The sequence below is a fragment of the Artibeus jamaicensis genome, unplaced genomic scaffold, assembly GCF_021234435.1.
Source record: "Artibeus jamaicensis isolate MK-2021 breed Jamaican fruit bat unplaced genomic scaffold, CSHL_Jam_final scaffold_537, whole genome shotgun sequence".
Taxonomy (NCBI): Eukaryota; Metazoa; Chordata; class Mammalia; order Chiroptera; family Phyllostomidae; genus Artibeus; species Artibeus jamaicensis.
Window position 1 is genome coordinate 42,807,436 of NW_026522047.1, and position 27,970 is coordinate 42,835,405.

General features: G+C 43.5%; 1 protein-coding gene across 3 annotated transcripts; it reads left to right on the top strand.

Annotated features, from left to right (window-relative positions):
• Window positions 1-93: 93 nt before the first annotated feature.
• On the top strand, window positions 94-27,958 carry SAFB (scaffold attachment factor B). 3 transcript variants are annotated; one of them, XM_037165209.2, is made up of 21 exons: window positions 94-494; window positions 3,498-3,582; window positions 10,413-10,477; window positions 10,563-10,766; window positions 11,980-12,042; window positions 14,862-14,889; window positions 15,833-16,343; window positions 16,770-16,819; window positions 17,573-17,667; window positions 19,621-19,770; window positions 19,851-19,933; window positions 20,260-20,399; window positions 20,589-20,677; window positions 20,918-21,024; window positions 21,800-22,090; window positions 23,635-23,772; window positions 24,037-24,079; window positions 26,422-26,540; window positions 26,849-26,955; window positions 27,363-27,429; window positions 27,656-27,958. In XM_037165209.2, exons 1-21 carry the CDS (start codon window positions 306-308, stop codon window positions 27,783-27,785), a joined length of 2,754 nt encoding a protein of 917 aa, XP_037021104.1. In that variant the 5' UTR covers window positions 94-305; the 3' UTR covers window positions 27,786-27,958. The 3 variants fall into 3 exon arrangements, with proteins under 3 accessions (XP_037021104.1, XP_037021105.1, XP_037021106.1); XM_037165210.2 differs by having other exon boundaries at window positions 95-494; window positions 26,855-26,955; XM_037165211.2 differs by lacking the exons at window positions 94-494; window positions 10,413-10,477; window positions 10,563-10,766 and having other exon boundaries at window positions 3,508-3,582.
• Window positions 27,959-27,970: the final 12 nt, after the last annotated feature.

Here is a 27,970-nt window from a genome sequence, read left to right on the forward strand (position 1 = left end):
CGACCAACCGCGCGTTCCCAGCGACAACGCGCAGGCGCCATATCTGCAGTACGCAGGCGTCGCGGCAGTTCGCGGCAGGAGGCTGAGGGCTGCAAGGCGCCTGCGCACAGCCCCAGGGTTTTAACCAGGCGTACGCTAAAAGATACCGAAAGCGTCGGTCCAACGCCGGGTGCGCTTGCGCAGAAGCTGGGTGAGCTCGGACGGCTGGAGCAGTTCTCTGGCAGGCGGCGCCATTTTGTGCTAGTAGCTGAGAGAACACCGGCCCGGTTCTGTGCGAAGTAGGTGGCGGAGCCAGGGTCCCTGGAATGGCGGAGACTCTTTCAGGCCTAGGCGATTCGGGTGCGGCGGGCGCAACGGCTCTGAGCTCCGCCTCGTCAGAGACCGGGACGCGGCGCCTCAGTGACCTGCGGGTGATCGATCTGCGGGCGGAGCTGAAGAAACGGAACCTAGACTCGAGCGGCAACAAGAGTGTGTTGATGGAGCGACTCAGAAAGGTGGAGTCGGGGCCCTCGGGGTGGGCAAGAGTTGGGTTAGGGGACCCACTGCGGAGGCCTCCCCAGAGCTCCCCGGCCTTGGGGCCCGCTTCTGGCCTCTTGCGGCCTGCGTCCGGCCTGGCTCTCCATGTTTCTGCCGGCTCCTCCTAGGCCCAGGCGGGAGCTGCGAGCTAGGCCCGGCTCAAGTCAAGTCGCAGCGCCGCGCATTAGGGCGAGAAAAATAAAGCCTGGACGCGAACCGGGGAAGCTGCGTTGGCCGCTCAGCTCTAGATGGCGGGTTGCATCGATTGAGGGCTTCTGTTTTGTGCTACAGCCATTTCGTGGACGGCCTTCCTCTCATTGTCTCTTCCCAGCCTCCAAAATGGACGGGGAACCCCGAAATCCTCATTTCATAGGTGAGGCAGGGGACTCGGCCAAGGTCACACGGTCGTTGAGAGGAGGCGACGGGATTTGAACGCAAGCCGGCCGATTCCCGGTGCCCGCGGGAGTCTTTTCTGGGAAAATACCCTTAGGGTCAGCAGACTGGAGTAGGAGGTTAATTTATAAAACAAGCCTGTCAGTAAAATATTTAGAGGAGAAAAAAGCAGTTTGTGGCTTGCCATCGCTATTTCGTGGGTATAGAACGGAAGGGAAAATGGTATTGGCAATAGTGACTAGAAATGTAAGAGACGAGGAGATCCCAGAGGTAGCGTCAGGACTTCCCCAAGAGGCAGGCAGAGTGTGCGCCTGAACTTGGGGCTCTGCCAGGACTTCGGTGGCTTGGTTTTTGGCATGGAAGACGTTTAATCCATTCTGAGTCCGTTCTTTGTGTAAGAAGAAGGGAAAAATAGTGCTTTCATTTTAAGACTAAGTGAGGTTGCCTGAAACGGCCTTGGCTTGTTGCCTGGCATGTGTGAACACTGAGGATACCATCACAATTCATTTTTTCCTCTTTGCCACCTTGAGAGGTACTGAAAGATGAGCGTGGAAAGCACTGAATCAAGTAAATGTCTGCATCCTTTAAGTTTTCCTTATTCCTGTTAGTTTCTTCACCTTTTCCCCACCTAGCTCCTCTTGTCTTGGGATGCTCTCAGCCTGGACATCAAATCTCCCGTGCCCTGCAGGCAGTGGTTTGTGATTCATTCCACCCTGGCTCCCAAACAACCGAGGATTTGGGGGTTTTATTTTTTATTGAATGCTGTTCAGAGGAAGTAAGGATTATTTCCTATTTTCTGAATAAGGAAGCACAGGCTTAAGAGGGGTCAGATGATATGCCCAGCATCAGTCAGGGCCTTTCTGACTAGAGTTTGTATTTCTTTCACTATGGATACTTTTTTACTCAGGGCTGGCAGCTCATCAACCAAAATGTTTACCTGGTGAAAATGCAAGGGGGGTGAGGATTAGCACTTTGGAAGATGTAGTCCAAGCTCCTAGCCACCAGGACTTCCCATCAACAAAACCAAATTGTCCTCCTCTCACCGCCCCTGTCCCCACCAGTCTACAAGCCTGTAAAGCTGACAACATGGCATTGAACCCTCCTGTCAGGCTGGTGTGTGACTTCAGGAATCTCCCATCATTGTCATCTTTGAGAGTACAAATCCACCCCACCTTCTCCTTTCTTTCCGTTCTTCAGGGATGTGGGCATTGCACAAATACCGTCAGCCTGTATACCCATCCTCTGCCTGCCCCAGCAAGTCTGGAATGATTGGTCTTCTCTTTCTCTGCTACTTGTGTCATCCACTTTGTGTTCTTTTCTTGGTTTATTTTTCCTGGGAAAGAAAAAGGAAAAGGTGGAGGGAATACACAAAGTGTTAATTACCAGAGCCTATAGGGGTGACTCAGGGTCCTCAGTCTCTATAGGGATGACCCTGTAAACATTGTACCCCAATGAGCCATGAGGGTGAAATGTACCCTCCTGTCTGGAGCAGTTCTGTTCTCTAGTGGTCCAGAATTGTCTGTCCCTACCAAGAGAGTAATGGACTTTCTGGTGGTTTGTTCCTTGATCCCATGACAGAACTCCAACTCCTCCTGGCTTCAGAGAGAAGGGAGAGATTTTCTTTGCTCTTGGTACTGATTAGGTAGGTGCAGGACCCTAAGCCCCATTCTAAACTTAGCAAGCTGGAAATTCCTGAGGATCTGAAACTTTTAAAATAAACCATAGTATTTGAAGTTGGTTTAAATGAAAATTATGCCCATAGGATAGTACAGTAAAAAGAGAAAGTGTTATTAGTAAAATGTGAATACAAAGCCCAGTATCCAGGGATGTCATCATTCATACTTTCAGTACTGATTGGCTGAGAGCAAGTGAGACTGTGAGGTGAATGACAAGTTCTTGGGATGGGCTTGCCAAGAGTTTTGTTTAATTTTGTGTCCTTTGAGGTGGGTCCCCTAGTGGCTGAGAGCAAGACCTTTGGAGTCTGTCATAGAAGAGGTAGTATGTGTCATGTCTTGTTCCATGCCATACACAGTAGGAACTCAGCTACTGAGTGTTAGTATTCTATACAGACATGCTGTATAGTATTCTGTCTGTATAGTATTCTATATAGACATGCTCAGTGCAGGCACAGCATGGAGGGGGGTTCTGAGAAAGTCAAATAGCACTTTGGTGGGTGAAGTCAGGAAATTGGACAGTGTGCCTTTCTCTTTTTGAGTTCCATTGAGCCCAGGAATGGGATGAACCAGATGGTAATGATAATATTAAAAATAAGTGGAATGTTTATTCAATGCATGCTTTACATGGGTGGTGGAGTTCTCATACAGTTTTCATGGGTAAGAACTTTCATGTAGCCCCATGTTACAGAGTAGAAAACTTGAAGTGATTAGATAAATCTGTTTAAGACCTCATAGCTAAGAACTGGTAGACTCTGACTCCAGGGCCCTTGCTTCAATGTGTAAAGCCAAGAGAAAGAATGAGTGGAGGGGGTAGGGGTGATGCATTTCCAGAGCAGCATCCTGAAGCTTCTGTCAAAGTCAAGTCTTTGTGCTGACTTTTTTTGGTGAACTTTCCTTTTACCTTCCCTTTAGGCAATAGAAGATGAAGGAGGTAATCCTGATGAAATTGAAATTACCTCTGAAGGAAACAAGAAGACATCAAAGAGATCTAGCAAAGGTATCAAGGATTTTTTATAAGTACTGCTAATGTTCGGAGCTTGCTAATGTTCCTCATTTACTTGGTTGTGTTTGGGGCCTGGAATGAAGCCTCACATTTTCCTTCAAGATCACTTCAGTTGATGGAAGGGGTATTTACACCTCTATTTGTTTTCCATTACAGATTTCTCAGCAGCCTTTCCTTGTTCAGACCCTTAACCTTCTTTGTATAGAGTATTTAGGAGGGCTTGAGTCTCTTGTTGCTCTGACTTGTGGAAACTAACTTTTCTTTTAAATGCTACCTGGCTAAAACGGTTGCCACTTTTACAGACATTGCTTTCAAAACTGCCTGCCATATAAAAGCCGCCTTCCATGTAGCATTAGTGACCCTCACCATCTTACCCACAGCTCCCTTTCCCACCTCCTCCCCTACTGCCTTCCTCTGCTACATTCACCATGTGGTTCATTCTCGTGGCCCTCTGCTCTGCCCATTCTTGTTCCCCATCTGTCTGCATTCATGTCCTAGACAGCTTCCGACCCCACCAATAGCAACTCATGTCTCCTTAGGTCCTCTGCACTGCCATCGTTTAGTTCCCTGTATCTTGCTTGTGTTCTTCTGTGATACGTTATACCCAGACTGTTGAGGGCAGGGGTTATATCTTGTTTTTTTCCCCTCAGTCTTACTCAGTAATTTAGTAACATTCAACACCTGTTTTCAGATAGAATCGGCTAAAATTGGGCATTTGGACTGTTCTGAAAAGTCCTTTGGGTGATCAGAGGCTTTGTTACTCGGGCTTCAAAACAAAATGAAATATTCATATTGTCAATGAAGGAGAAAGAACTAGGTTTTAAATGTCTAAGGGGTGGGTACAAATATTGGCCACACTGTGGTATAAGCACTGGGAGAACAGCAGTTGTAACCTCATCTTGGAATGAAGTTATTTCTTTGGTCCGTGATACATTGTGCATTTTTGCCTTTGCCCAAGTAAATAACTTGGCCAAGGCAAAGAGTACTAGAAAATCAACAAAGAACAGTTGTAGTGGGAGGAAATGGAGACTGTAGGGTTTTTTTGCGTTTTGTTTTGTTTTTGCTTTTAAAAAAGTACTTGTACTAATGTTTTTAGAAGTATAGGCATGCATTAAATAAACTGTAGAAGTTCCTGCTTAGTCGGGAGGAAACCTATTAGACATACTTTTCCTAGACTTTTTTGTGTGTACACATGTATTTTTCTTTTAAAAATGGGTCTTATACAAAATATTTTATAATTTGCTTTTCGCGTAACATGTTAAGGGCATTTTTTGATCTACAAATGAAAGACCTCATATTTTTATAGCTCAATAGTAACCCTTCACATGTGATATTTTCTGATTTTCACTTGGCATTTCCAATTTTCAGTGCTCCCATGAACCACAAATGTTTCTGTGTGGTTAAAGGAATATATATTGTTGATAACTAGAAGTGGAATTCCATGGTCAAAGGATATGTGCATTTTATTATATAATAGCTACTCTAATAGTAGGCTATACTGGTGAATCACCCAACAATGGGAAGGGAGTGCCTTTTTCTTTAAACTCTTATTTAACATTACTTATCTTTTTAAATGTTGCCTCTTTTCATAGAGGAAAGGGACTTCGTTATATTTATTTGCATTTCTTCACAGATTAGACAGTTTCTAATACCTTACGTAACACCTTACGTAATTGGCCATCTGTATTTTCCAAAATGCTTTTTCATGTCCTTTGTCCATTTTTCTATTGGGTTGTCTTGTTGACCTGTCAGGGCTTTCTGCAAAATGTTGTGGTTGGTTTTTTCCCCCAGTCACTTGACTTATCTTGTTTGTGGTGTTTTGGTCATTAAAGTTTTAATCGTTTTAATCATTAAATAGGCAGTACTGTCAACCTATTCTGTATGTTTCCTAGATTTTATGTCATTTAAAAAGGTCCTCCCTTGCTTTATAGAGAGTATTCTACATTGCAGAGTAATAGTCATGGCTTTATTTTTACATTTGGATGTTTAAATCAATTTGGGATTTATTTTCATATAAGTTGTGTAGAAGGTGGGGATCAAAATAGAGAATATTTTTTTGTCACATTCCTCTTGACCTTTCCCAGCCCCCCCCCCACACACACACACACATTCTGATTTGTGATTACTGTCACCATAGACTCATTTTGCTTGTTCTGGAACTTCATGTAAAACAGTACACTCACTCTGTGTCTGGTTTCCTTTACTAGCTTTGCTCAGCATAATTAATTCTAGGTGGAACTTTATAGTACATTTTTATATTGGATATGGAAAGTGTAAGTTCTACTGAATTATTTTTAACTACCTTATTAGACTGTATCAAAATTTTAACTGAAAATAGCGTTTTAACCATTTTCAGTTTGTACTTGCCTAGTTACAATTGTTTATCACTTGATTCTCTTGAATTTTAGAGGTATCCATATCATCTCCCAAAGACTTACTATTAAGTAAGCTATTGCCAGATGGACATAAAAGTATAGTAATCTAAAATAGTAAATGAAGCTAAAAGGAACTATTTAAGACCTGATGTGATGAATTTTGAGGAAGTTTTCCTAGATGTGATGACTTCATATCAAAAAGTTGTCGATTTCCCCCTAAAGTAACCTAAAAAGAAACTTGGAGTTTATTCTGAAAATCTGAAAAGAAAATGCACAAGAATAACTGAAATATTGAACCAGTGATGCAGACTTGCTCTTTGTTAGTGGTAGGCTATGGGAAGAAGTGGAAAGTTGGAGAATTTGTTCACTTAAAGGTAGCACTAAGACTTTTTCAATAAATGATGGAACAATTGGCTGTCTGGTGACAGGGAGAGCTCTATTCTTAATCTCCTTCCTTACTAAATAGAAATTCCAGCTAGGGTAGTACTTCTATAATATAGTAGTAAGGAAGGCTTGAAAATGAGACTAAAACTGAGAGACTATAAAGAAAACTAAATTTGACTACATAAAAGTTTTAAAGATACCACCCAAAAAGATACCACACAGCAAACTGGGAGAAAATATTGCAGCATGTGAATATCCAGAAAGCATTAAATAGTCCTACAAATCGGTGAGGAAAATAGAGCAATCCAGTTGACAAAGAGTAGGGACTGTGAATGGGCAGTTCACAAATAAAGCAATGTGACCTCTAAACAAAAAAGAGTCCCTTGCTAACAATTGAAGGAAAACATAAAAATAATGGCATATTATTTTTGCCTGTTACGCTGATAAAAATTTACACCATTCCTAATGTCCCACATTAGCAAAATGTGAGGAAATGGGCAGTTGTTGGAGATCATAAACTAATAAAGCCTCTTGTCAGGGGACATCTTCATTATGGAAAAAAGATAGCTGGCAGATCAATATATAGTGCAAGAAATATTCTAAGACCTGTTACTGAGTAATAAAAGCAAGTTACAGTAAGCATATGCAATATGATCCTATTACACAAGTTTTTGTTTATGTAATATATGTATGTAAATGCCCAAGAAAATGTTTTGAAGAGACTAAACCATTGTTACCAAGCTGATAACAATGGTTACTTCTTAGAACTACAGTGGGGAGAAGGGAGACTCACCTTTTTCATATCTTGAGAAGGGTGAATCTTTTTTAGTGAAGTAAAATTTACAGTGAAATGAATGTGGATCTTTTAATGAATGTAGTTTCATAGTTGTATAACTGTGTAGTCAAATAAGAATAAGCCATGGGCAGGCCCATATAGGTGCTGTGGGGAAGTCCTAGGGGAAGTGGGAAGAGGTGGTCTACCAGGTGACTGGACATAATCAGAAGCTGAACCAGAAGAGGAGGTAGAATCCCAAGCAAGTGGGAGCAGGAGCAGGTTACAGAGGCAAAAACAGTAGTGCCTGTGGTTTGGAGACTGCAAACAAGGGTGCTGTTTCCTTTGAGGAGGAAAGATTTGAGGGGCACCTTTTCCTTTGGTTAAAAGACAGGCAGTGCTGCCCTAACTAGTGTGGCTCAGTTTGTTGGGCTTCATTCCTCAAAGCAAAGGGTTGCTGGTTCAATTCCTAGTCAGGGCACATGCCTGAGTTGCGAGGTTTGATCTGGACAGGTAGTTTTTGCCAGAGTGATTTTTTCATTTACATTGATTTGGGATTGGTTTAAATACATTGTTTTTCATCTTTGGAAGGTAAGGTGTCTTTTCCCAAATAGTGATTGTTGAGAAGCATCCTAGTGTTGGGAGGTATATTCTGTGTTGAAAACTAAAACGTTTCTAAGACTGCATGTTCTCTTGGCATTTTCAATTATGTCTTACCTTGAGAGTTCTCTCCTGGGAAAGACTCGGTTTGCAGTGTGAGTCTGTGCTGCTGCTCAAGGGAAAAGCTGATCATCAGAGTGGAAACCCCTGATTCTGCTTATTGAAAATCTGCTGCCTTTCTTATGAAAGGGAGAAATATGGTATAAAGGATGGCAAGTTTGTAGTAATCGAGTTAGATTTTTACTAGCAACTAGAATAGAACTAGACAACAACTGGTATGCATATTCTACAGTAATAGCAGCTTTATTAAATTCAGTAAAGCTAGGGAATGATCTGTCTTCCCAGGGCATGTGCAAAGACAGCTCTGGGTTGACTTGAAATGTCCTTTAAAAGCCAGAGCGTGTTTTGCTATAAGAATATCATAAAATGGGCCCTGGCTGGTATAGCTCAATGGATTGAGCACTGGCCTGTGAACCAAAGGATCGCGGTTTGATTCCCAGTCAGGGCACATGCCTGGGTTGCAGGCCAGTTCCCAGCAGGGGATGCATTAGAGGCAACCATGCATTGATATTTCTCTCCCTCTCTCCCCCCTTCCCCTCTAAAGATAAATAAATAAAAATCTTTAAAAAAAAGTATCATAAAATGGAAGGGAACTTGATTTGGGGTGGTGAATACACAATAGGATATAAAAATAGGTATTATAGAATAGTACACTTGAGACTTACAGACTTTTATTAGCTAACATTTCCCCAATACAATTTTTTAAAAAGAATGTCATAAAATGGTAACGGGTTCCAAGCCAGCCACCAAGGTTATTTGTACATAATGTCTTGAATTCTGGTATTAATGTGACGATCCTCTATGTTCCTAAATACAAACCGGGCAACATGCTACAAGAAATTCTTATCCTGGAGAGGGATTTTTTTTTTTTTAAGCCTCCATCATGGTGTAAATAATTAGATTTAGGGGTTTTGTCTTCTGTAGGATTTTTCTTGTTTGTTTTACTTTGCATGTTGCACATTTTTTTACAACTTAAACTTATTAAGTATAGGCAAATTAATATCTAGTTCCCTTAAATTACTTAAAACAGCATTTAGTGGGCTCAAGAAATTAATCTGGAGAAAAATTAGTAAATCATGTAGGGAAATCAGTTGCCAAATGGAACAGCCTTTTGGAAAATAGTCTTACTGCACAAAACTGAAAGAGTCAAATGTTAAATTGAAAACCACTAAAGAACTAAATATAGGTGAATATTTATGTAGTCTTAGTTTGGAGAAGAACTTTAAACATGAAGGTAAAAAAAAAATCATAAAAACTGTTTAATGGCTTGGCTTGTAACATGACAGTGACATTAACCCAAAACCCATATATACAATTTTTAAATTGCTGAAGAGCTGGGAGAAAGTGGGTGCGTGCGTGCGTGCGTGCGTGTGTGTGTAATATGCAAACATAAAATGAGAAATGGAATAGAAGTTTTTAAATCAAGAAAGGATATAATGAGTCTTAGAAAACTACAAATGATCAACAACAAAATTTCAGCCCAAGCCAGTAATCAGATAAATTCAGGTTAAAGCCAGTATTTCTTTTTTGCCTAGCATATTGGCATGGGTAAAGATAAAGAGTTGAATTTAACAAAGATTCAGAAAGATTGGCACTTTTATTATTCACTGTTGATAGAACTGTTAGGAAGTAAAATAACCTTGTTCTCAGATACTGTAAAGGGGTTTTTTTGTTTGTTTTTTGTTCATTTGTTTTTTTTGTTTTTTTTTTTTTGCGCCCCCCCCCCCCCTTTTCTTTTTAATAAAAGCTTTCAAAATATACCTATTCCTTGTCCTGGAGATGCCATTTCTGGCATAATTGCCTGTATGAGGGGTGGGGGGGTGCATATCAGAGTGTTCGTCTTCAAGTGTTTTCTTCAATTTCCAAACATAGATATTTGTTAGACCAACAATGATATCTCCGTGCAATGCTATTAAAGAACAAGGAAATATATTCGCAACATACTGAAAGATGGACAGTGCCGTGTCATTTTTCTAAGCATAGTACAAGGAAATATATTCGCAACATACTGAAAAGATGGACAGTGCCGTGTCATTTTTCTAAGCATAGTATATGTATATACATAGAAAAATATGGAAGATACTATGTCAGTATGTGATAACATGAGGGCTAACTAGGTAGTAGTTAGGAATGGCTTTTTCTTTTTCCCTCTTTGCTTACTTATGTTTTGCTTTACGGCATTGTCTCTTTGGGAAAACGTGCTCCATGTTCCTCACATAAAAAGCAACATGTTTATGTGAGATACTGTTCTCCCTATAAACAAAGCCACTTGATAAGAAGGCCACGCCTGAGAAAGGTCTGATCTGCCTTCACCTTTCTAAGTACCCATTTCCAGTTTTTCATAGTTCCACAGCCACTGATAAGAATAGAGCCTCTTCTGCTTGGGTGGCTGGGGGCCTACCTTGCCCAGAACGGCCTTACCATTCCTGGATTACACAGTGTTCCTCAGTTGGGAAGTGCCGTGAGCATTTCAGGTGGCCACTTCTGTAGACCTGAGGGCCTATAAAAGTAAAATAACTGCTTCTGAAAAATGCATGTTATTGATCTCAGGCTGTTGTCAATTATCCCTCCAGGACGTAAACCAGAAGAAGAAGGTGTAGAAGATAATGGACTGGAGGAAAATTCTGGGGATGGACAGGTATGTGCATCCTTGCCAGTAAATCTACTGAGTGATGAACCAATGGCAGTTCATCCATTGATGATTGTATTTTGTTATGTCACAGGAGGATGTTGAAACCAGTTTGGAGAACTTGCAGGATATTGACATGATGGATATCAGCGTATTAGATGAAGCAGAAATCGATAACGGAAGTGTTGCAGATTGTGTGGAAGACGATGATGCTGATAATCTCCCAGAATCCCTATCTGATAGTAGAGAGCTAGAGGGAGAAATGAAAGAGCTTCCTGAGCAGCTTCAAGAACATGCTGTAGGTACTCGGCAGTCTCTAGAATGTACTCTGAATGCATCAATTTCTCAAATATAATAAGTGAGAAGTTTTATAGAAGGAATAAGTTCTTTCAGTGCCAGTTCAGCAGGATAATGGCTAACTTGTTCGCGTATAAAATTCAAATGATTCTGAAGACATACTTTTGTTTCATGGGAAAGTGGTGTCATGAAGTACAGGAATATATACTCTCCATTTATATAGTGCAGGATTGAACACTTTAGGGACTCTATTCAAGACTTGTCTGCTAGGCATTAGGCATTATGTCTTTAACCTGTTTAACAGTATGACATATAGATGTTCTTATGCCTATTTTCCAGTTGAGGAAATTGGCGGGTAAAGAGATACAGAAATATTTTCAGGCTCACAAGAAAATCGATTAAGGCAGGCTAATCCCAGAGTTCATGTGCTTAACTCATACACCAAGTTGTCTTGGTGCCATTAATTTATTAGATTATTTTACTTTTATGAGGATGAATTTACTGAGTATATAGAAAAGGCAATGGATCACCTGGGCTTTGCCAGTTCCAGAGCTCCTGCCCCCATAGTCACCTTTGGAAGTTGATGATGCTAGGAGGCAGGATTCTCAGAGATGCCATTCCATTCAGAGCAATAGCCACCTCTTGGGCAGTAGTCCCAGCATCATTGGTATCCAGGCTTGGAGAAGTGGTGATGGCAACCAAAGTGCAAGAGTCCACTCCAAAGTGTGATTTTGGAAGTTGTTCCTAGAAGAGTAGCCCTCAGACCTTGTGTTTCCATCTACTTGGGGAATCTATTTACTACAATAGTTCTCCTCTTTATCTAACACACCCCCCACCCTACCCCACCCAACCCCAGTGGACTCTTACTCTTGCTGCTATGATTCCTGCACTGTTCAGAATTTGGTCTTAAGTGCTTTTCATGGCTGTTACTTTTTCTTTAAGATTTCATTTATTTATTTTTAGACAGAGGGGAAGGGAGGGAGTAAGAGGGAGAGAAATCAATCTGTGCTTGCCTCTCATGTGCCCTGTACTGGGGACCCGGCCTACAACCCAGGCATGTGCCCCGACTGGGAATCAAACCAGTGACCCCCTGGTTCCCAGGCTGGCACTCAGTCCACTGATCCACACCAGCCAGAGCTTACTTTTCATTGTACAGATGTACCATTATGTTATCTTATTGACGTAATAAGTTGTCTTCTGTTTTTATTTTACAGTTAGAGGACAGAGAAACTATAAACAATTTAGATACTTCATCATCTGACTTCACTATATTACAGGTAAAAATTGTATGTCTCGATTTTAGCATCAAAGGTTAGACCAGTTTTTTGGAAACCACTGCAGACATTGTGTACCACTCCCAAGTAAAAATCATTGCTAGGTCTGTCAGCATTGCCTGTTTTCTTAGCATTTTTAAATATTTTATTTATTTTCAAAGGGAGAAGGAGTGAGACAAACATCAATCAGTTGCTTCTCCCAGACTCCCAAGTGGGGACCTAGTATGCAACCCAGGCACGTGCCCTGACTGGAATCAAATGAGCATCCTTTTGGTCTGCAGGCTGCTGCTAAATTCATTGAGCCACCCCATCCAGGGCCATCAGCATTTTTAAAAGGGGCTTGGCTTCACTTTCCCTAAATACAGTGCACCTGTTGCCAAGGACGCATCATCTTGACCCTTCACCTCCCCCCTTAATCACTGTGGCTTTCCTAAGGCTGAGAGGGCATATTTGGGGAAGTTCTTGTTAATTTGATCACTGAGGGAAAGGCCCAGCCTGGGATCTATTCTAGAAAGCATCCTCTGCAGAAAGACTGTCAGATGAGACAAAAAGGTAGATGTCGCCCCTTTCCTGGGAGACCAGGCATGTTCCCCAACCTGAAATCAAACCAGAGACCTTTCATGTTTCAGGACAACTCCCAACCAGCTGAGCCAAGCTGGCCATGGCATTGAGTTTCCTTTCCATTTTTCTGCCACACTACATAATGAAAACTGTTGGAATAAACTTGGGGAGCTGTTTAGTTTTTAATGGACAGTTTTATGAGGAAGTTAAAATACAGTCAGCTTATACCAGTCCTTATTTTGGTGTTTTGGGGGTTTTGTCGTTTAATGTCATTTATGCTGGTAGACAAGATCTCCATTTGCTTCTGCTAGGCAGGGCAACGATGGTTGTTATTGGCAAGCCAGAACCCCAGCCTCAAGAAGGGTGCAAACCTCAGACTTGGTGGAGCCTAGCTTCCTTTAGGGCTGACTTCTCCCTCCAGTTGTGAAGAAACAGTTCATTTCTTCTTCTGAAAAGAAAAGAGCCTGTTCTGGTCATGTGACTGAGTTCTAGGTCAAAGACTCCCAAGTTAAATGGAAAGCATATAACCTTCCCCAGAAACAAATAAAAATATATTTGTTTTTCTCTGGAAAAACTTAAATTGAGAATTGTTCTTCCTGGAGTGATCCTTTATTTCAGTCGTAGAATTTAACTTCCCAGAGTGGGAGTCATTATAATAAAATAATTTGATTATAATTAAATGATACTATGGAGAAAGGGAATGATTTCCTAGGGTTTTCTAGAATGGCAGGTCAATTTCTGGTGGAAAGTATAAACTGCCATATCCATTTAAGGGGTGTATGTTAGTACCTGAGACATGTTAGTGTGATACAGACGTGAAAAGACAGGATGGTCTCCATCCTCACAGGGCCTGTCCTCTGTATGTGAAACACACATGTAAACAGAGCATTGGGAGGAGCCCCTGAGTGATAGACTCCCTGTCATGCAGGGAGTCTCCACTGATCTTGGTTCTGCTTAGTGTTCTTCAGCAAGTTTGTAAACAATTCTGTGCCTGACTTACAATATAATAGCTCCAGCCTGCTAGGACTATCTGATGATTAATATATGTGTATATAAGGGGTTTAAATTTGCACCCGGAACTTAGTCAGTGTTCATCAGTATTGGCTGGAATTCCAGAATGAGGTACCTTGTACAGAGGTAGGTGCTGGGGACTTTCTAAAGAGAGAAAGGCTCTTCATTAGTGGGGCAGCTTCTGGAGCCATTCAGGGAAGCCTTTCTATGAGCAGATGGCCCCGACCTAAAGATGTAGGATGTGGTTAGGTACATGTCGGCCTGTTGGGGAGGGAGGTAGAGTAAGGATCCATTGCTAAAGCCTTTAGGACACAGAGCGACATGTGCTTACCAAGGTGGCGAAGTACAGACAGGTGGAGATAGAATTAGTAAACCAAGGCTACTCTAGGTGAGGGATAGCAATGGTCTGAATTGACAGGGCTTTCTGGAAAGTGTTGGAGGGATAGGGGTGACCTTGATTGTAGGACAAATATGTAATCCTAGAGGGCTCTCAGATGACTGGGAAACAGGGGTGGTACATCCATGAGAAATAAGAGCAGGTTCATCCAACTGCCTATAATATGTCAGTCTTGTAAGTGTTTGAAATTAATGCTATACCAATTAAGTGAAAATCTGGTTGTTTGGTATGTGTCAGGCATTCTGTTAGATATTCAAAGTAGACAAATGAAAACTAGTCTTCTTGCATTTTAAGAGTTCAGTTTAGACAAGCATGTTACCATTTCATCACCATGAAAAGTGAAATGCTGCCAGGCACTGGGAAAATACAGCAAAAAATACATACACACATACATACATACATACATACCTACCTACCTACCAGGTATCAGGCCCCTTGACAGTAGCCTGAAATGTGGGGCTTAGGCCCCAGAGGAAGGACCTGGAATGCCAGCTCTGTGGGCTCTTCCTTCATGAGCAAGGTCTCCACCTCCTACATTTGTCTGTTTTTATTTGTTTGCTTTTTAAGATTTTACTTAGTTTTAGAGGGAGAGAAACATCAGTGTGTGGTTGCCTCTCATGTGCCCTCACTGGGGACCTGGCCTCCAACTCAGGCATGTGCCCTGACTGGGACTCCAATTGGCCCTTTGCTTCACAGGTCTGCACTCAATCCACTGAGCTTACACCAGCCAGGGCACATTTGCGTGTTTTTAAAATTTGCCATTTACTTATTGTAGTTTCTGGTATAAATATACTTGATTTTATCCATCAGGCATAAACTTATGTTGTTTATTTTTCCTTTTTCTTTTTTCTAGGAAATTGAAGAGCCATCCTTGGAGCCAGGTACTGTTCAGTGAAAAATTTACCAGTGGGGGTTTGGTACCATTCTAGTTTTCCACCTTCTCTAATTTGAATTCTTAAATTTTAAAAAGTTGCCTTACTCTAGTATACATTGTTCTAAAGGTTTACGATCCAGAACATACAAGGATCATAGAGATTGGAAACCCAGCCATATCACCAGATCTGTGAAAGTGGCTAACTTCTCATTTTGCAAAATATATCAGTGAGATGAACCGATCTCATGCCTTTTTAAATATAAATGGCACTGAAAAGTATATAGAAAGAGTTCTCATGCCTCTCGAGCTAATACTGCTGTACCCCACAAAACAGATCTTGTGATATTGGGCAGTACCTTAACTTTGTGGTTTTTAATGCAGGCAGTGCAGGTAGAGGTAGGGAGATATTTTTAAAACATTAAGACATTGCTGGATTCCAGAAGAGGAAAGAGTTTCTTCATGAGAATTCCAAACAAATACTATTCACTTTCTGGACTTCAAATATCTCAGAGCAACGATGGAAGAGATTCTGGTTTTCATGTTGGACTGTTCTGTTAAAAAGAAATTCAAAGAAATTTGGAAATTGAGCTGTTCAGTGAATGGTGATACATTCAGTTAAGCAACTTGGACTTTGGAAGCTAAATTTGGAAGAGTCATATATAAACGACGACAGAATGAAGACTGTCAAGAATCAGCCAGAAGGTTTTGGGGGTTAAATCTCTGGGATGCTTTTCTCTTCCATATAGCTTAGCAGCTTACTCTAGCAGTCAGTCGGTTGGAGTGCAGGTAGTGTAACCAGTGTAACATGTGTACCCGCGGGTTTTCCAATCTCTGTGTAGCTAGCGGTTCTCTTCGTGTTAGTGTGGCAGCCGTGCCAGTTCCGCATTTGTGATTGCTTTATTTCCCTGGTAATTAAACCTTGTGCCATTCTATTCCTGTTAAATCCGTAGAAAATGAGAAAATACTCGACATTTTGGGGGAAACTTGTAAATCTGAGCCAGTAAAAGAAGAAGGTTCCGAGCTGGAGCAGCCATTTGCACAGGATACAAGTAGCGTGGGGCCAGACAGAAAGCTTGCGGAGGAAGAAGACCTTTTTGGCAGCGGCCATCCGGAGGAGGGTGATTTAGATTTGGCCAGCGAGTCAACAGCACAAGCTCAGTGGAGCAAGGCAGACACCCTGTTAGCGGTAGTGAAAAGGGAGCCCGTGGAGCAGACAGGCGGTGACGAGAGGACGGACTGTGAGCCTGTAGGGCTAGAGGAGCCAGTTGAGCAGAGTAGTAAAGCCTCAGAGCGCGCGGAAGCCTCTAGCGAGGAGGTCGCGGAAGCGCCCCCGGAAGCCTCAAGCCCAGACCTCAGAGATAGCAAAGAAGACGTGAAGAAGTTTGCTTTTGAAGCTTGTAATGAAGTCCCTCCGGCTCCTAAAGAGTCCTCAGCCAGTGAGGGCGCTGATCAGAAAATGAGGTTTGTTTTTTCTCAGTTATAGACCAGACGCTATCTCCTTTTCATTGGTCGTTTAATGACACACATAAGCTGTTTTTTTTCTGCAATTGGCCAGCCAGACTGATGAAATTGTAGATTACCTCTAAATAATGTTTTATTTCTCTTTGTTTATTTTAAACTGATTACACAATCTTTTTTTCTTTTCTCAACCTGTCATGGTTGTTTTCTTTAATTCTTCCTAATTATCTTTAGCCCAGCAGAATTAATTAACTCCTATGGGTCTGAAATCTTATGGTTAGGTCAGATTTCCAATACAAGTTTGTCGGGGTATCATTTTTTCAGAACTAAATTTCGGGTAGGTATGTAACCTCAGCACATATTTTATAATTTTGAGTTTGTCTCCTCTCTGCTTCTTCCTCCTGGAGTGACATTATTTTTTCTCTCTAGTTCTGTCGAAGATGACTCGGATACAAAACGGCTTTCCAAGGAGGACAAGGGTAGGTCCCCACAGCAGTCCCTCTCAGTTTGTGTGGCCTCAGCCATGGTGAGGGATCCAATCCTCATTTATCATGTAGTGCATTTCTCACCCTGATGTGATTGTGGCTCTTCCACGGGGCCTTTCTCCACTCCTGCTCTTCACTCTGCAGATTTTGGGTTTGGGGAGCAAGCCAGTTCTTGAGGGTTGTGTCGAGCACTTACTTTTGCTACATTTAAAAGGCAGTCAATGAATGCATTGGTGGGTAGGACAACAAATGAATATTTCTCTCTGCCTCTGTGTATGTCCTTCCCTCCCCCAAAATAAATAAAATTTAAATAATGAATCAACCAGTAAATACATAAATAAGTGGAAGAACAAATTGATGTTTCTCTCTTTCTCTTCCCTTTTCTGTCTTTAAAACCAATTTTTAAAAAAAGACCTCGAAGTGGTTTGACATGGATAGCAGCATTTTGTGTTTAAAAGCCACCTCACTGGGTTGCGTGGTACTGTTTGGGAACTTCTGAGGGAATTTCCTGTGGTCCTAAAGCAGCCCCTGACTTGCTGTTATAAGTGGCATTGCTGCTGCTCCTGTTGGCCCTTCCTGGTGGGCCACTCTGGCAGTTATGTGAGGACAGTGGGCTTTAGGACACTGGGCTTTGGGGGTGCTGGCATTTGGGACAAGTAGGGAACATGGGTGGTTTGGAAAGACTTTAATTTTTAAAATCAGGATATTGTATGAATTATATTTTTGACCAGAACTTTTTTTTAATAGGTCGTAGCAGTTGTGGTAGAAATTTCTGGGTTAGTGGACTTTCTTCTACCACCAGAGCTACAGATTTGAAGAATCTCTTCAGCAAATATGGAAAGGTAAGTCCAAGGGTTTTCTGGAGAAGATGTCTTTGAACCTATGTGCTGTAGTCATTATGTGCAGATTACTGTCCCTCCAGTGACTACTTCGACACGTCGCTGTTCTTTGAGCTCACAGCTCATGACCCTGTGCAGGACCGTCTACTCTCCCACAGGTAGAGGTGACTGATCTCTGGCAGCTCCCAGACCCTAGTCTACTTTCTTTTCTTCCCCCCTTTCCTTGGTCCCCCAGGCCACTACTGAAACTCCATAGAATTTCTGGTATCCTTTTTTAAACCAGGAAGGGCTACAGGGCTTGTAGCAGAGGGTGGGGCAGGGAGCTGTTGTCAGCACTTGTGTGAGACAGTGGTGACTGCAGAAGAACACAAGTGGGGCTGTGCACATACAGTGCCTTTGCATTTTAACCAGCAGTAGGTTCCAGATCTACCACTCATAGTTGTGTGGCCAGGCACATGTTTTCCATATGGGAACATCATCTCTAACTTGGGGACTCTCAGTTGCTTCCCCTTAAAGATGGTGTGTGCAGCTGTGGCAGAGGTACACATACCCTGTCCTCAGCCCTCACCCGTAGCCTGCTTTTACTTATAGCCAGGGCAGTTCTGGTCACCTCCACTCAGTAGCACCTGTCCCTCTAACCCACCTTCCTCCTTGGACTCATGGGTGGCAGTCCTGGATAGATGCACGTGCACCAGGCTCTCACTGCAGTTATTTGTTTGTTGGGGCACATGCGTTGGCTTTCTTCCCTTCTCTCTCTCATTCTCTTCCCCTTTTACCCTGTGCCTCCTGGACTTACCTCCTAAATAAACTGTCCAGGACTACATGTCTCAGCATCAGCCTATGGGGCAAGCCAAAGTGTCTAGACACAGGCCCTGTTTGGTATTAAGGCCTCAACAAATTATAAGAGAAAACTAATAGTGTTTACCTTGTTATTAATATCTAAGAGCTTACAATAGGAAAAGTAAACATGCCATGGTGATAGAGATAATTAATAACTCCCCAGGCCCATACAAAGTGGGCTATTTCCTGATAACCCCTATGGGCCCTCAAGAGTGGTTGTGTGCTTTCAGCAGGGAAATGTCACCCTGAACCTGTGGAGTCTTGGGTGCATTGTGTTTCATGTGACTTAAGCAATGGACCGGACTACTTTGAAACCTTCCTTTTGGGCTATGGCTCCATGTGGCACAAAAAGGATGATTATTGGCTCCTCTGGGGCTTCTGAGCTCGGTGCCTGACATCAGCTTGCTTGAGTCATTGGGGGAACGTCTTAGTGTATTTGTTATTACTCCTAGTAAGATTGATTCTGCCTTTTAAAAAAGATTTTATTTATTTATTAGAGAGAGGGGAAGGAAAGGAGAAAGAGAGGGAGAGAAACATCACTATGTGGTTGTTGCCTACCTGGCCTGCAACTCAGGCATGTGCCCTGACTGGGAATCAAACCAGTGACCCTTTGGTTCACAGGCCTGTGCTCAGTCCACTGAGCCACACCACCCAGAGCTGATTCTGCCTTTCAGAGTACTATTTACAATTTTGTTCTTATGTTGATGGCCATTTGTAGATGTTGTCTTAAGTGTACTTATTGCTCATAGCCATGACTGTATATTTAGAGTGACTTCTTTATAAGTTTGATTTAATATTAAAGGAATGCTACCAGAATTCTGCCTTCATTTCACTTTTCTCTCTTCTCCATGCTGCCATCCTGGTTCCCTGGAGGAATTAGCCAGAAGTGGAGGTGGCCCTTGGAATAGTACCTTTAAGACAATAGCATTATCCTCCCCAGTCATCTTCCTCTTTTCAGGCACCTCGTGACAGGGGTTTCCCCAAGGGTCCTCATTCCAGGGAGGGAGACAGGACTTGGGGTGGATCAGAAGATAGCCGCATGAACTGTAATAACCTGTTTTGAATGGTGGGTGTTGGGGGCTTCACGTCTGAGACATTTCTCTGCTTTCCTTTGAGGTGGTGGGGGCTAAGGTTGTGACAAATGCTCGGAGTCCTGGAGCCCGTTGCTATGGCTTTGTGACAATGTCCACAGCAGAAGAGGCCACAAAATGCATTAACCACCTGCACAAGACAGAGCTCCACGGGAAGATGATCTCAGTGGAAAAGGTAAGGGGCCATTTTCCTTTAGGGCTGTGACCATGTGAGGAAACAATAAGGTAATACTTCCCCTTGATTCTATTTTTCAGGCGAAAAATGAACCTGCTGGGAAGAAAACTTCTGACAAAAGAGAGGGGGAAGGGAAAAAAGAGAAGTCCAGCACCAGTGACAGGTATTCCTCTTCCCTGAGGGAATCGTGGCCAAGACGATCCTTTCCTTTATTTCACATCCTTAAAGTTCCTGCAGATAGGGAAGAGCACAAGGCCTGTGGCCTTTTTTATTTTTCCCATTTGTTGGAAGGAAGTTCCAACACCAGTCATTGGAGAGGATTTCCTGACACTTGGAGAAAACAGGATGGGCTCCTTGTTCTTTGTTGTCCTGTCAATGCCAACTGAGGCACCCTTCTCTATGGCACATGGTGTTCATTGCAAGAATTTGGCAACTAGTTTATCTAAATATCTGAACTAACATACTTCTATATTCTGGGGTCTTACTTAGATCCGCAAACCTTAAAAGGGAAGATAAAGCCGACAGAAAAGATGATGTTAAAAAGGGTGAAGATGGAAGTGGAGAAAAGAGTAAAGATCAAGATGATCAGAAACCGGGCCCCTCAGAGAGATCTCGAACCACAAAATCAGGTAACCCGCTGACTGATAGGCGAGAGCTCCCCTTGTGCTATCTATGCTCCTGATGGGTGGGGTTTGTTGATTTGCTATGATCAGTTGGCAACACAAACTACATTTGTTTTCCGTAGAGTTGAGTATTTTTTTTTCTGATTTGGACGTTTTCTTAGTTCTTACATTAGTTACACTGACTCTTTCTTGTAGGAAGTCGAGGAACTGAGCGGACTGTAGTAATGGATAAGTCTAAAGGTGTGCCTGTTATTAGTGTCAAAACATCAGGATCCAAAGAGAGAGTGAGTATTTTTTCTCTTAACTAGGGTATTTAACAGTTTTACCATTTGAAATTTCTTCCATTTATATTTCTCAGTATGTTTTAGGGAATTCTTGAGCTTAATTTGCAGGTTATCTTCCTTTTCAAAATGTAGGTATCTTGAACTTGAAAAAAAAAAAACTGAGAAAGCTTAAAAGCTTGCCATTAGGAGCATTTGAGATCTTGCTCCATGGCATAAATAAATGAGTGCTTTTTGAACTAGGTTTCTAAGAGCCAGGATCGTAAATCAGCCAGCAGAGAGAAGCGGTCTGTTGTGTCCTTTGATAAAGTCAGAGAGCCTCGGAAGTCGAGAGACTCGGAATCCCGCAGGTGAGTCAGGGTTTAGGAACTGGTTAATAGCTGTGTACAGGGAGGCTGGGTAGGGCTGTATTTAAGCCTGTTTTAAGCTTGTTTGCCCCTTTGGCTTTTATTTCATAGACTTGCTGTGCTGTGACTTTCAACTTAAGGCTTTTACAAATGATTCTCTCATTCAAATAGGCTTATCTCTTCCTGAAGATGATGGAAGGGAACGGTGGCAGTAGATGGTATGCTTCCTGGTGCAGTAGAGCTAGTTAACAAAACACACCAGCTTATTCCAGAAGCCATGGGGGGGTAAAAAAGATGTTGATTCTAGTGCACTACCTCAGTTTTACTGTGACTAATTAATTAAAGTTCATTATTTAGAGAGCAGTGGTTCTAATTCAGACTTACTACAAAACGTGTTCTGTTTCTTATTTTTAATGGGTATTTTACAGAATCAGATTCTGAATGCCAAAAAGATTTCAGTTCATATTATAGCTGACCACACACACACCACTTTGTTGTTAGCTGGCTGGTCTCAGACTCAGCTGGAAGCAGAACCTGTGCTGGCATTTCCATGCTCTTGCTGCTATTTCATGGGCACTGGGTCCTCCTTCCTTCTCCCCACTAGAAAAGCAGTTCTGCAGGTTGAGGCCCAGCACTGCAGGCTGCATTTCTGCAGTGCCCCGTGCTTGGTTCGCACTTCCTGTGGGAGATACTGCTCTGCATTTGTAAAGCTTTTCTTACTGGGTGATGCTGCCAACACTGGCCAGTGACCCCCGCAGCTGCTGCTCTACGCCCACAGGTTACGTGAGCGCAGTGAGCGGGAGCAGCGCATGCAGGCATTGTGGGAGCAAGAGGAATGGGAGCAACTGGAATTCGCTCGTAAGAGGCTGGCCTTCCATCGGCACCGCCTGGAGCGGGAGCGCATGGAGAGGGAGAGGCTGGAGCGAGAGCGCATGCATGTGGAACACGAGCGCAGGAAGGAGCAAGAGCGCATCCACCGTGAGCGCGAGGAGCTGCGGCGCCAGCAGGAGTTGCGTTATGAGCAGGAGCGGCGGCCTGCTGTGCGGAGGCCCTATGATGTGGATGGCCGGTAAGCCCAGCTACTCCCACTGACCACCCTTAAGTAGCCCATGGCTTTTAGAATTTTATTATGGTTCCCAAAATTATGTTAACTTGAGATTATTTAAAAGGAAGCACAAGACCTGGCTGGTGTGGCTCAGTGGATTGAGCACTGGTCTGTGAACAACAGGGTCACTGGTTCAATTCCCAGGCAGGGCACATGCCTGGGTTGCACATGCCCAGTAGGGAGCGCACACAAGGCAACCACACATTGATGTTTCTCTCCTCTTTCTCCCTCCATTTTCCTCTGTCTAAAGTAAATAAAATCTTTTAAAAAATTAAACGACATAAAAGCAAGCACAAGTACTTGCTGCAGCCCGGTTCCATGTCCTGTACTTGGCTGGGGAATCTTCAGTGCTCTGAGGTCAGTGGGGAAATGTGGGTAAAGTGTTAATGAAGTCACTACGTTCCAGTCCTAGCATGGATTCCCTGAGGTAGGAGTTTGGGCAGCCATACCAAAAACTCCTCCTCTGGGTCTCTTCCAGGCTTTGTAATCACTAATTTGTTTTTGCTTATTCCAGTAATAAGATTTAACCTTGGTACAGCAGTTTTTTTTTTTTAAGATTTTATTTTCTTAGAAGGGAAGGGAGAGAAAGAGGAGAAATATCAGTGTTTGATAGAAACATCACTTGGTTGCCACCAACCAAGGACCTGGCCCACAGCATGTGTCCTTACCACCCTAACCAGGAATTGAACTGGCGACCCTTCGCTCTGTGGGATGATGCCCAGCTCACTGAGCCACAACTGGTCAGGGTTCCCCAGACAGTGTAATATGACATGTGAACACTAATTGCAAACCACTAATGAAAAGAGGTCTAAATTTGATTGCTGCTGTTAGGGGTCTGGGTACTAATCCCAGCAGTGATCCTATCCAGGTATTTCCAAGTACATTGCAATTTGGGAAAACTTTTGTTTTTATCTTCTTTTTACAGCATGGGCTGAGAGAGGTCTGTGTATGACATAAAATGTAAATTCTGTAAGAGGCGTTTAGGCTGTCTCAGGACTTTTTATGCTTTTGTGCTAAATACTGATGCTGGGGTCTGTTCTGCTCATAAACGTTTTAAAATATTATGTTTCAAGTGTTTCTAAAAGTTCTCCCCACTGGATGTCTTTGCTGGGTCAAGTCATTGTTGGGGTGGAAGAGACAGAAGTGCACTACAGAGCTGTGATAACACCTCTTACTGTCTTGCTAGATTGAGGCCAACTCTCGTTGTGGCTGTTCTGTGTGCCCATCTGCCCACTTCACTAATCACCTCTTACTAAGCGAACCAAAGCACCTGTGTGGGGGGCAGGCGGGTGTATTAGGCAGATTCGAATGGAGTCATTCAATCAGATCTTGTCACCTCTCCAGCCTCTCTCAGCTTGTGCAGCAAAGAACACTGTTGATAAAGTTAACTCTTGTTTGCTGAAGTGGACGTGCCAAGGACAGTCTCAGGGTACAGTTCATCAGCACCCACAAGTTGATTTATTGGGAGGGAGAGAATATACTGAGCTCTTGCCTGCTTTCCCATCCAGACGAGATGATGCTTATTGGCCAGAAGCCAAGCGAGCCGCCCTGGATGAGCGCTACCATTCTGACTTCAGTCGCCAGGACCGCTTCCATGACTTTGACCACAGGGACCGGGGCCGCTACCCTGACCACTCAGTAGACAGGTCAGCCAATCTCCCATGACCCTGCCCGTGTAATACAAATGGTGTTTGTCATGGGTCATTGTCAATAACAAAATGAGGTTGGCCATTTTAGGTTCTGTGAATCCACTTGAATTTTGTGTGTGTGTGTGTGTGTGTGTGTGTGTGTGTGTGTGTGTGTGTGTGTGTGTGTGTGTGTAGGGGTACTGGGTTTAATTTAGGAGGTGTTTTCCATTTGTAGGTTTAACTATTCTTTCCTTATGGTTTCTTTCCAATTATCTCTTTCAGGAGAGAAGGTTCAAGGTCAATGATGGGAGAAAGAGAAGGACAGGTAAGTCAGAAGCTAAGATTGTAGGCAGTTTTCCCATTGAATTGATTGCTCTTCCCTTCTACCCACCGCCTTTTTCCTTCCATTTGCATTAGTGGAAGAATAATTAAAGAAGGGCAGCCTTTCAGTGCTCGTGGAGTGACAATTTGAATGATTTGTGTTTGGTCTTGGCTAGAAATTTAGGTGGGTTTTCTGAAACCGTTTTTGGCCTTGACCTGATTGATGTTCTGTTTGCCTTAGTAACTAAATGCACTGGTAGTGAAGTGCTAGAGAGTCTTGGTGAATCTTATGGGCTTTTTTGGAATCATGGTAGCCACACAACTGACAGATGCCACCATTCTGTGTTGTGGAGTCTTGAGTGCACCTGTGGTCAATGGGCAACCCACCCAGCTGAGCCTCAGACATCAGCTCGTTCTCTTTGCAGAATTAACAAATAGAAAATAAGCTCAGTGCTCTCCTTTTACCTGTCTTACATAAGGAGTGAGAACTTCTCCAAGGAGTCTCCACTCACGTGGGTTTACATAGAAAATTGAGGGGATTATGGGAAGGTTGTGGTCAGGGTATTGCTTGGCGGAATTAGTGCCTTGTGAGTTTGTCTTTTCCCTGTCTACAGCAGAGATTGTTTGGTCCCAACCTCCTCACTCAGTTCCTAAGAATACCACATATTGAGGAGTGTCCTCTGCCACTTCAGGAGTAATTCTGTGATCCTCACAAGTTCTTTACCTCCACTTCTGGAGATAAATCTCACGTGCATTTAAATCTAGACCCAGTCTTCTGGTTTTTCTTCAGTGGGGCAGTTGGGTACAATGGTTAAACTGTCCAGGCTCCAGAATCAAAACCGGGATCCATTCTGGTGCCACTGCTTCTGCCAAACCTGTTTCTCCAGCTATGAAATGAGGGTACTTATTTTAAGACATAGGTGCTTGAGTAAATGAGACAACATACATGTCCACAGAAAGTATTTTCATGTAACTCTTATCACTGCTAGTAGCTTTTCATCTGATGATCAGACAGTACAAAATAACAAAGGTTTGTTGTTGGTGTTTTCTTAGATACAATCATGTAAAGTGCCCCTTTGCTGCCCCAGACAGTCACATGGTGACATTTGACAAAAAGGAAAAATAGCACAGACCTTCAGGGTCTTGTTACATGGGCATGTTGGTTTGACCAAAGACTGTATTGGTTACACTTTAAAATTCCAGGAAGAGATGGAGATGGGCTTTAGTTGAAGAATCAGGTCTTGCTAAATTGAATTTCCATGCTTCCCTGTATTAAATGCCAGAGCTTCGTGTAAGGGCATAACCACCTGGCTCTGCGGGGCTCCTGGCTTAAGGGGTAAATGAACATGGCTGCAGACATTGACTGGGCTGCTGGAGCAGACACCCAAGGGGCTTCATGACCAGGGCTCCCTTCTAGGTCCTTCCCACTTCAAATATGGTCCTAGGGTAAAAGCCCCCAAGGTCACAGATTGGGTTTGTAGAATAGCAAACCATAGGAATGAAAGCCACCTACTCCAGATCCCTTAAAGTAAGCCTTGGACTTTTTTTTTTTTTTAGCAGACAGGGGCCTCTTCTGTCATCTCTCCCTCACAGAGCCTATAGAACAGGGCCAGGCACTTTGGGGGCTATGCCAACCTAGCACTTGACACAGTGATGGTGCATAGTCAGTGGCATGGGTGGCATCAGCCAAGGGGTGGCAACTCCTAGCTCTGTCAGACAGGTGTCCCACATCCCCAACAAAGCAGAGGCATGATGCCAGGCCCAGTAATGAGTTATGTTAAAAGATTCCACATGGTTTATTATATTGAGAACAGACCCATTTTTTTTTTAAGATTTTTATCTTTAGAGGGGAAGGAAAGGAGAGAAATATCAATGTATGGTTGCCTCTCATGGGTCCCCTGCTGGGAACTGGCCTGCAACCCAGGCCTGTGCCCTGACTGGGAATTGAACCTCAATCCTTTGGTTCATGGGCCTGCACTCAATCCACTGAGCTACACCAGCCAGGGCAGAGACCCATTCTTGATGTGGAGCACTTGCTAGGTTTCTAGCAGACTTTTTAGTCCCTCAATTTCCTGCCTTCTGATTAGGGTGAATCTCAGTCCTAAAATCCCTTCTCTTTTTCTTGCCTTTTGAGCACCTTTTCCTCACCAAGCAGATTTAGGGATGCAGCTGTGTCATGGGACCTGAAATGGTGGGTGTGGAATAAGACAGCAAACAGAGTGCCCTGGCAGCACCGTCTTGGGACTGCAGTGCTTCTGAGTTGTCTTGATTACCTTGTCTTCCCCAAAGATGTTGGGATGCAGTGTTAATTCTAAGGCCATCTTATTTTGGCTCTTTAATACCCAGCATTACCCTGAACGCCATGGAGGACCAGAGCGCCATGGGCGGGACTCCCGTGACGGCTGGGGTGGATACGGCTCTGACAAGAGGATGAGCGAGGGCCGGGGGCTGCCGCCTCCACCCAGGTTTGTGTCTTACATTCCACGGTGTTCTCGTAGGCCTCCTACATAGCTGACAATCTAAGGACCCACAGCCTCAGGGATACAGTGAGCATTGGCCCTGTGACTCAGTGCACTGACCATGGCTCTGACCATGTTGGAGCTTTTTGAGGAGCATGGGGCCAAAGTCAGTCTGTTTAGTGAAAACCCCACTGCCTGAACTGAATGAGGGCTGGGAACATAGAATGCTAAACCCACCCTCCAGAACCTGCTCCTGTTGCAATTCTGAAAGGCAGAGATGGGGGCAGTCCAAATCAGAGATGTGTTTTTCCAAGGGGCAGACGTGACTGGGGGGACCATGGCCGAAGAATAGAGGATGATCGTGCGTGGCAGGGCGCTGCTGATGGAGGCATGATAGACAGGGACCACAAGAGGTGGCAAGGTAAGGACTGGCTCTTGGGGACGCATCTATGTAGAGAAGCATTTGGAAAGCTCAAGCTGCACATGCTCTTTGTTAGTCACTGTTTGTTGCCTATTCTGAAGGCGGGAGCAGCTTTCTCTGCTCTCCCTCTCCAGGGTCAGGCAGAGGAGATGCCCCTTAATGATTTTCATTTGGGTAGTCTAAGGGTTGGCGCAGGAGAGTGCTGTGGTTTTTGGTAACTCCTCCCCGCTGTGACTTAGGACAGCCCTGTGTGGTTCATGTGCTTATATAGTCACTGGGGACCTGCAAGTCTGGGTTGACTGGATGGCTTGAGAAAGGGACTGGGCTTGCCTCAACCCTGTGTCGTCGTCCTCTAAACTACATCCTGTGCTTGGAGACACCATGTAAAAAGTCTCTCTGTTTTCTAGGTGGTGAGAGAAGCATGTCTGGTCACTCTGGGCCAGGTCACATGATGAACCGGGGAGGGATGTCAGGGTAAGGTATTCTGTCTCTCCTTACCAGTCTCTTTGCACATTGACTTGCCTTGGGGAAGGTTTAGAAACAACCAAGTCTCCCAACTTACACTGCTCCTGAAAGTGTGGGTCTGTGCCCTGGTGCTACTACTCAAGAGGGAAGAGTTCCAAAGAACATGTGTCTCAGTGGCACCCAGCAGACCCCAATGAATAGGGTTAGCGAACATGAGCATCTGCATTTGTTCCAGGCGCGGCAGCTTTACCCCAGGGGGGGCCTCACGAGGCCATGTGATCCCACGTGGTGGAATGCAAGGCGGATTTGGCGGCCAGAACCGAGGCAGCCGACCCAATGATGCCCGCTTTACTCGCCGCTACTAAGTGCTTGGAATCCTGTGTTCCGTCACGTGGCAACCAGAGTATGTTCTGTTAGCAAGTTATCTTAAACCGTGTACAATAAATTTTTTTTTATCTGCTGCCATATTGTAGCTCGATACAATGTGAATGTTTTTTGTTTTTTTGTAATAAATGTGTTTCTGTTCACATACCCTTTATTTAAAGCATCA